Source organism: Salvelinus sp. IW2-2015, linkage group LG5 (assembly GCF_002910315.2).
Source record: "Salvelinus sp. IW2-2015 linkage group LG5, ASM291031v2, whole genome shotgun sequence".
Classification (NCBI taxonomy): Eukaryota; Metazoa; Chordata; class Actinopteri; order Salmoniformes; family Salmonidae; genus Salvelinus; species Salvelinus sp. IW2-2015.
Window position 1 is genome coordinate 31,969,577 of NC_036844.1, and position 9,394 is coordinate 31,978,970.

At 43.1% G+C, this 9,394-nt stretch overlaps 1 protein-coding gene and 1 long non-coding RNA gene across 5 annotated transcripts in view; one reads left to right on the forward strand and one right to left on the reverse strand.

Annotated features, from left to right (window-relative positions):
• The window catches only part of LOC139027782 (uncharacterized), a 663,342-nt gene that overhangs the window by 530,158 nt on the left and 123,790 nt on the right, over window positions 1–9,394 (reverse strand). The gene's annotated exons all lie outside the window — the stretch shown is intronic.
• nrxn2a (neurexin 2a) overlaps window positions 1–9,394 on the forward strand; it is a 365,106-nt gene that overhangs the window by 155,590 nt on the left and 200,122 nt on the right. For all 4 annotated transcript variants that reach the window (XM_070443705.1, XM_070443701.1, XM_070443703.1 and 1 more), the window contains 3 exon segments: window positions 5,600–5,719; window positions 5,933–6,314; window positions 7,172–7,362. In XM_070443705.1, coding sequence (XP_070299806.1) covers window positions 5,600–5,719; window positions 5,933–6,314; window positions 7,172–7,362 — 693 coding nt within the window.

A 9,394-nucleotide genomic window follows, 5' to 3' on the forward strand; every position in this document is an offset into this window, starting at 1 on the left:
TAGGAAGCACAGCAGAACACAGGAACAACCAGTAATCACCGCAACACCAAGAACAAAAAACAACGGTATCAAAATGAAATGGAATGAAATGACATAAAGCAATTACATTTCTACCCGATAAGTTTATGCTAATGTTAGCTCCTAAACATTGCATCCACTCAGACGATCAAACAGCAGATCAATTACAGGAAATAACCACAGAAACAATGTTTGCTTGATAAACAACTCCCCATAATAGCGAATGAACTAAAATCATGTAACGTAATATTAAACTGTGCTGTGAATCAGACCTGGCTTCAAATACACGAGTATGTGATATTTAAATACTTATTTTTCTGTGTATTTGAATATTTTCAAATGATGTGAATCATTGGAAGTATTTAAAAGTATTTTACAAGTATTTCATATAAATATCCTACTATTTGAAAGTATTTTCAAATACTATTTTCAAATACCTGGGTTAAATTCATGGGAGTGTATTTGAGGCAGTGTAATTTTGTATTTTCAAATACAGGCTAATACTTTCRAAGTGTTTTTCCAAATACAGTACATTCCAATATTGTGTTTTTTATATATCTGAATATTTACTTCGAAATGCATGTGAAAGCAATTTAYATATTTGAAATAGTATTTGAGATATTGGTCTTAGTAAAACAACAATGAGAAATACTTGACTTAGGCTACAAGTGTGTTGAGAATGGAGGGAATAGATCGCAATCTCCAGCTAGGGTGTGTAGACATAAAAAAGCACTTCACCTCACTGTGGATATCTAGTGATTTCTGTGCTTTCTGACACACCAGAATTCTTACTTTTCAGCCCACRACTATACAGCCCTTGCATCACTTGCTTGCGAAATCCTCTAAAATGTGTATGTGCTTGATCCTGGCAGAGCTGCTCTCCACTGAACCACAGAGTAGGTGTTTGGGCTGAGGCTCAATTATTAGATGGCAGTGGAGCCCTCCTAGGAGACCAGACCAACACTGCTTTAACACAGTTCACTTCAGATGAATAGTCCCATCTCCTCCGCTCTGTAAATATTTCTCTGTTCCTCCCTCCAACTGCTCAGTAAAGTAGACTGTTGTGTTGATTTAGTAGGTGAACGTGGGTTTTGTAGGACATAAACCCACAGTCAATAAAGGGGAACATGACCGGGGATCCATACTAAGATCTGAAGGTTATTTGGGGATAATAGACATGCTGATATAATGGTCAGAAAAGAGACTGACAGTATATTGTTGTTTTACAATTGTAACAAGGTTTCATATTGGAAAAGCACTGCTCTGCCCCATGCCTCACCGTTTCTAAGATTAGTTGTCATTGTTGGATACTGTAATCAAACATGTCAATAGTACTTAAAGCTGAATTTTATGTTATAAGATGACTATGTACCGGTTGTAGGGACTTTAGTAGTCTAATAATTGGTTATAATTGGTGACTTAATTAATTAATTTGCCTACTTTTCTAAATTAATAACATTGCATAAGGGCACCAGTAATTGTTTTTATTCAAAGGGAACAATTTACTTGAAACTCTAATTAGTAGTTTAGCCTACGTTCATAAAGTCTTGTATCAACAATTTTAAAGGAAACGTAAAGTCTTTATTTGTATTAGACCCAGCATTTGTCAAAACAAGAGAACCACATTTCTTTATAAAGACAGAATTTATTATTATCCTAAGAAACACACAATTAAAATAAACACAAAGATTATGGTTGATAAAGCAATGCCGAATTGTCAAGGATGAAACACAGAGAATGCTGTCATATTTACTGAGTCCCTGGTCAGGTCCTCTCTCTCTCTCTTTGTCTCTCCTTGACCCGCGTCGGTACCAATTCAAGGCGCTTTATTGGCATGGGAAACATACGTTAACATTGCCAAAGCAAGTGAGGTAGATAATATACAAAAGTGAAATAAACAACAAAAATTAACAGTAAACATTACACATACAGAAGTTTCAAAAGAATGAAGACATTTCTAATGTTATATTATATATATATATACAGTGTTGTAACGGCCTCTATTGGAGCAGTCAGCTTTGTGTTGCAGCACATGGTGCGAAGGTGTCCAAAACGCCACTCTCGTGGGCCATTCGTTTTTCACAAAGGTGTAGGTCTGTCCATTTTTCTTCAGTCCATGTCAACGCCTCTCTGAGTTCAGAGGCCGCTTCCTAAAGTTCTGTTTCAGTCCAAGACTGACAACTCTTCGTCATGCCTTCTCTCCTCTCACCCTCCTGCAAGACAATTCTCCTTCTCCTCCAAGTTGATCCAAGTCGTCATTTCAAATGTATTTAAGAGTAGGGATAAAAGTCAATACTTTATCATTTGCCTATATATTACGAATGTTTTTCTGAGAGGGAYTTGGGTGTTTTCCTGCCCAACATCATGGGATGTTGAACCAAGGAAACCTTTGTTAGATACACAACATGACCTCGTTTGTGTCTCCTGACGGGTCAGAGTTCAACCTTTTCCTTCGAGCTGGTGTGACTGCTTCCRTTTGTTTGTACATCGTTCTTAGTGAACACTCGGTCAGCTATCACGCAAGAGCAGGAAGACATAACCACTTCCTGAAAGGTTTATGACTCATGATATATGAAGGTTGGACAAAAAGGGTCTGTGGGTGTGAACATGGAGAGAGAAATCCCCCTGCCTCATAACAGTCACACTATGGAAATGTGTTCCTGTGACACCCAGAGTTACAACACGGTGTTATGTGCCATAGCTACTGTGTCAGATAACTTTGTAGTTGGTCTAGAATGTTGCCCCCTGCCAAGACACTTGCTCTGCTGTAAAACGCCAGAAGCCAGTGGCCTTTCTCTCCCAGTGGAGGAAATGGTGAAGTACTTGGAAACCAATTGATATCATCAGCTGCAGCGTCCCAAAAGCAGGGTCCAAGTAGCAGCGTCCCAGTAGCAGCCAGCCAGTGTCCTCTCTATGTCCCCTGTTATTGCCATACACCCTGATCTCAATTAGACAGACAAACCCCTGGAGGCCGTCCGGCTTAGGCATGGCCAGTTAGCTTTCCTAGCCATGTCCGAACTCCTTTGAATTGCTGTGTCGGCCTGTTGCATAGCCAGTAATCAGGGTTGACTGTGCTGCAGTGGCAAAGCTTCCGCATTGTGACCTATTTTCAAGCCAAACCTTAAGAGCTGGGGAAAAAGSAGAGGATTTAGCAGAAATCCTGGAGCTATAAAACTCTCCACTGGCCAAGCCTCTGGATACTACACATTGTTAGCTGGTTGTCTAAAGAGTTGATATACCATTTCATATAGAGGAGATGTGATTGGAGTCATATACCAGTGGATATTAATTAAACATTTAAAATCAAATCAAATTTTATTGGTCACATACACATGGTTAGCAGATGTTATTGCGAGTGTAGCAAAATGCTTGTGCTTCTAATTTCGACAGCGCAGCAATATCTAACAAGTAATATCCCCAAATTCCACAACACACACATAATACACACCAATCTAAGTAAAGGAATAGAATAAGAATATATAAATATATGGATGAGCAATGACAGAGCGGCATAGGCTAAGATGCAATAGATAGTATAGAATACAGTATATACATATGAGATGAGTAATGCAAGATATGTAAACATTATTAAAGTGGCATTATTAAAGTGACGAGTGTTCCATTTTTATTAAAGTGGCCAATGATTTCAAGTCTGTATGTAGGCAGCAGCCTCTCTGTGCTAGTGATGGCTGTTTAAAAGTTTGATGGCCTTGAGATAGAAGCTGTTTTTCAGTCTCTCGGTCCCAGCTTTGATGTTCCTGTACCAACCTCGCCTGCTGAATGGTAGCGGGGTGAACAGGCAGTGGCTCGGGTGGTTGTTGTCCTTGATGATCTTTATGGCCTTCCTGTGACGTCGGCTGCTGTAGGTGTCCTAGAGGGCAGGTAGTTTGCCCCCGGTGATACGTTGTGCAGGCCGCACCACCCTCTGGAGAGCTTTGCGGTTGTGGGTGGTGCAGTTGCCGTGCCAGGCGGTGATACAACCGWCAAGATGCACTCAATTGTGCATCTGTAAAAGTTTGTGAGGGTTTTAGGTGACAAGACAAATTTCTTCAGCCTCCTGAGGTTGAAGAGGCGCTGTTGCACCTTCTTCACCACACTGTCTGTGTGTGTGGACCATTTCAGTTTGTCAGTGATGTGTACGCTGAGGAACTTAAATCTTTCCACCTTCTCCACTGCAGTCCCGTCGATGTGGATAGGGGGATGCTCCCTCTCCTGTTTCCTGAAGTCCACGATCATCTCCTTTGTTTTGTTGATGTTGAGTGAGAGGTTATTTTCCTGACACCACATTCTGAGAGCCCTCATCTCCTCCCTGTAGGCTGTCTTGTCATTGTTGGTAATCAAGCCTTCTATTGTTGTGTCGTCTGCAAAGTTGATGATTGAGTTGGAGGTGTGTATAGCCACGCAGTCGTGGATGAACAGGGAGTAGAGGAGGGGGCTAAGCACACACCCTTGTGGGGCCCCAGTGTTGAGGATCAGCGAAGTGGAGATGTTGTTTCCTACCTTCACCACCTGGGGGCGGTCCATCAGAAAGTCCAGGACCCAGTTGCACAGGGTGGGGTTGAGACCCAGGGCCTCAAGCTTAATGATGAGCTTCGAGGGTACAATGGTGTTGAATGCTCAGCTATAGTCAATGAACAGCATTCTTACATAGGTATTCCTCTTGTCCAGATGGGATAGGGCAGTGTGCAATGTGATGGCAATTGCTTCGTCTGTGGACCTATTGGGGTGGTAAGCAAATTTAAGTGGGACTAGTGACAGGTAAGGTGGAGGTGATATGATCCTTGACTAGTTTCTCAAAGCACTTCATGATGACAGAAGTGAGTGCTACGGGGCGATAGTCATTTAGTTCAGTTACCTTTGCATTCTTGGTTACAGGAAAAATGGTGGCCATCTTGAAGCATGTGTGGACAGCAGACTGGGATAGGGAGAGATTGAATATGTCCATAAACACACCAGCCAGCTGGTCTGTGCATGCTCTGAGGACGCGGCTAGGGATGCTGTCTGGGCTGGCAGTCTTGCGAGGGTTAACACGTTTAAATGTCTTACTCACGTTGGACACGGAGAAGGAGAGCCCACAGCCTTGGTAGCGGGCCGTGTCGGTGGCACTGCATTATCCTCAAAGCAGGCAAAGAAAGTGTTTAATTTGTCTGGAAGCAAGACGTCGGTGTTTGTGACGTGGCTGGTTTTCCTTTTTTGGCACTTGTGATGAGTACAGTACAATTGTGTAATAATCACTCTCAACTGGAACCAACAGTTTGTTTATACAACCATTGACAGAGCTCTTACATTCTGAACTGGGTTTCTTATTTGAGATTTCATAGGTTACAGGAATTTCTCTTTGACAACATTGGTAAGGATTGTGCAAGTAAGCYTAGGAGAGGGAGGTTGTGTAGTTTTTCTTTACATACAGTACTGCCCTCACTGAATGGCATTTCCAGGTTGCAGGTGTTTGTGTGCTTATGAGTGATATAGTATGTTAATGTGTTCTAACCAGGAAGTCTTTTATCTAGGGATCTCTTGGAAAGAGGGATATGCTTTATTACTGTGCTCTGCTGGTGACTTCCTCCTTTCCGTTCCACAGGTAAAGGCCCAGAGATGCTGTTAGCAGGACAGAAGCTGAACGACAATGAGTGGCACTCAGTGAAGGTGGTACGTCTTGGGAAGAACCTGCAGCTCTCTGTGGACAATGTGACTGTGGAAGGTAGGAGGGGAGAGCAGAGTCAAACCARGAGATGAAGGGAAACTGTGATCCTCATAATAATACACTAAATACCAAATAACATTTKATGTTCAGTTTGTGATCCTCTGTAGCTCAGGCGGTAGAACATGGTGCTTRACTGTAAGTCGCTTTAGATAGAAGTGTCTGCTAAATGGTATATATTATGCCTATCATCATGTATTTATTCTACCCCAGGCCATATGGCCGGTGCCCACACCCGCCTGGAGTTCCACAACATTGAGACTGGCATCATGACAGAGAGACGCTTCATCTCTGTGGTGCCAACCAACTTCATAGGGCACCTGCAGGCCCTCTCCTTCAACGGCGTGCCCTACCTGGACCAGTGTAAGAACGGAGACATCTCCTACTGCGAACTCAACGCCCGCTTCGGCATGCGCCGCATTGTGGCAGACCCTGTGACCTTCCACAGCCGGGCCAGCTACCTAGCCTTCTCTACCCTGCAGGCCTACGCCTCTATGCACCTCTTCTTCCAGTTCAAGACCACCTCCCCTGATGGCCTGCTCCTCTTCAACTCTGGAGACGGCAGTGACTTCATCATGGTGGAGCTGGTCAAAGGGTGAGTGGTGTGCTGGGGTAAAGACGGCAGTGNCTTCATCATGGTGGAGCTGGTCAAAGGATGAGTGGTGTGCTGGGGTAAAGACGGCAGTGGCTTCATCATGGTGGAGCTGGTCAAAGGATGAGTGGTGTGCTGGGGTAAAGACGGCAGTGACTTCATCATGGTGGAGCTGGTCAAAGGATGAGTGGTGTGCTGGGGTGACCAGGAAGGGGTAAAGCTCCACCTCATATTCCAATGGGTTGGATTATTATAATTTTTTAAAGACTGTGTTCAACCTATTTTGCAACATATTTTGTTAGGTGCTGTAACCATGCAGAGTGTGTATGGGATAGATTAATAATAGCACAGCTGCCTACCACTGTTCCCCTTTTTTCTTGCTCAACAAGTTATTTTCTGTTATATGGAATACTTTGATTCGGTCAGCCGGAGCCATATAAAGGGAATGTATTCAGAATGTTTTAGTGAAACGAGACGGATAGAGCGAGTAAGAGTGAAAGAGCGAACAATATTCCCACAGATGTTTAACCGCGGTCCAATTTTGCCCAGAAATACTGCCACACAGTAAACAATTAGTCAGCAGGAGTTATTCTAAGCTGTGGAGCCTTTAGGCAGCGTACTGGATACATGGGCTGAAGAGAGAACTCATATCTCTCAGTGCTGCTGGTACTACACTTTCTCTGATGATGTTTCTGTTAATATTATCAATATGCATTGAATCTGCATTTCAAAAGGACAGGATGTTGCAATATCGTCCCTATCAATTGTAGATGTCCTTTACATTTTAATATTTACCTAGATACAGTATCTGTTAGTCAATCTGTAAATTGACTTGTGCATGATGTAATGTTGTGTTGTAGGTACATCCATTATGTGTTTGACCTGGGTAACGGACCGTCACTCATGAAGGGCAACTCTGAGAAGCCTCTCAACGACAACCAGTGGCACAACGTGGTGGTGTCCCGGGATGATAACAACGTGCACATCCTCAAGACCGACTCCCGCACCGTCACCCAGCACTCCAACGGAGCCCGTAACCTGGACCTCAAAGGTATGGTATACGCTACCACTCCTCAAAACTGGCTCCAGCCATGGTACTCCTGCTAGGTATACAGTGCATTCGGAAAGTATTCAGACCCATTGACTTTTTCCACATTTTGTTAGGTTACAGCCTTATTCTAAAATTGATTGAATAGTTTTTTCCCCTCTATCTACACATAATACCCCATAATGACAAAGCAAAAACAGTTTTTTTGAAAATGTTGCTAATTTATTTTTTTAAATTATAATAATCACATTTACTTATGTATACAGACCAATTACTCAGTACTTTGTTGAAGCTCCTTTGGCAGTGATTATAGCCTCAAGTCTTTTTGGGTATGACGCTACAAGCTTGGCACACCTGTATTTGGGTAGTTTCTCCCATTCTTCCCTGCAGATCCTCTCAAGCTCTGTCAGGTTGGATGGGGAGTGTTTCTGCACAGCTATTTTCTGGTCTCTCCAGAGATGTTCYATCGGGTTCAACTCTGGGCTCTGACTGGTCCTCTCAAGGATATTGAGACTTGTCCCGAAGCCACTCCTGCATTGTCTTGGTTGTGTGCTTACGGTCGTTGTCCTGTTGGAAGGTGAACCTTCGCCCCAGTCTGAGGTGCTGAGCACTCTGGATTTTTCATCAAGGATCTCTCTGTACTTTGCTCCGTTCAGCTTTGCCTCGACCCTGACTAGTATCCCAGTCCATGCCGCTGAAAAACATCCCCACAGCATGATGCTACCACCACCATGCTTCACCGTACGATGGTGCCAGGTTTCCTCCAGACGTGATGCTTGGCATTCAGGCCAAAGAGTTCAATCTTGGTTTCATCAGACCAGAGAATCTTGTTTCTCATGGTCTGAGAGTCTTTAAGTGCCTTTTGGCAAACTCCAAGCGGGGTGTCATGTGCATTTTACTGAGGAGTGGCTTCCGTCTGGTCACTCTACCATAAAGGCCTGATTGGTGGAGTGCTGCAGAGATGGTTGTCCTTCTGAAAGGTTCTCCCATCTCCACAGAGGAACTCTGGAGCTCTGTCAGAGTGACCATCGGGTTCTTAGTCACCCCTTCTCCCCTGATTGCTCAGTTTGGCTGGGCGGRCAGCWCTAGGAAGAGTCTTGGTGGTTCCAAACTTCTTCCATTTAAGAATGATTGCGGCCACTGTGTTTTTGGGGACCTTCAATGCTGCAAAAAWYWTTTGGTATCCTTCCCCAGATCTGTGCCTTGACACAATCCTGTCTCGGAGCTCTACAGACAATTCCTTCGACCTCAGGYCTTGGTTTTTACTCTGACATGCACTGTCAACTGTGGGATCTTATATAGACAGMTGTSMGCCTTTCRAAATCATGTCCAATCAAGTTGTAGAAACATCTCAAGGATGATCAATGGAAACAGGATGCGCCAAAACTCAGTTTTGAGTCTCATAGCAAAGGTTCTGAATAATTATGTAAATAAGGTATCTGTTTTTTATTTGTAATAAATTTGCTAAAATGTCTAAAAACCTGTTTTCACTTTGTCATTATGTAGTATTGTATGTATATAGCTAAGGGTTATTATAATTGTTTAATCCATTTTAGAATATGGCTGTAATGTAACAAAATGTGGAAAAAGTCAAGGAGTCTGAATACTTTCCGAAGGCACTGTATATAATATAGGGAGTGGACTCAAAGTGCTTATTTTCTTAGTGCAGTATTTCAGATCAACAGACACTAAAATCCGACTGTCAGAAGCACACATCTGTGTTTGTTGCTGTCAAAACGCTGAATACAGACACCAGCTATGATTGCTGTGTTGTTCAATAGGCTTTATGAAGATAAAGGAGTCAAAATGAATTAGTTTTTTTGGTAGACTGTCATGCCGAGGAGAGGAATGCTTTGGGTGGGAAGAAAATTAAGTCTTTGTACTTAGTGAATGAAAGTGAAATGAGATTAAAAGAGAGGTGATCAAAGAGTGCCAGCAGTGGACAGAGAACAGCAGGGAGAACAGCAGGGAGAAGCCTGTAGCTTCTGCTCTCGGCTGCTGCTCTTTCTCTACCTGCTCTCTGCTACTGCGGCTT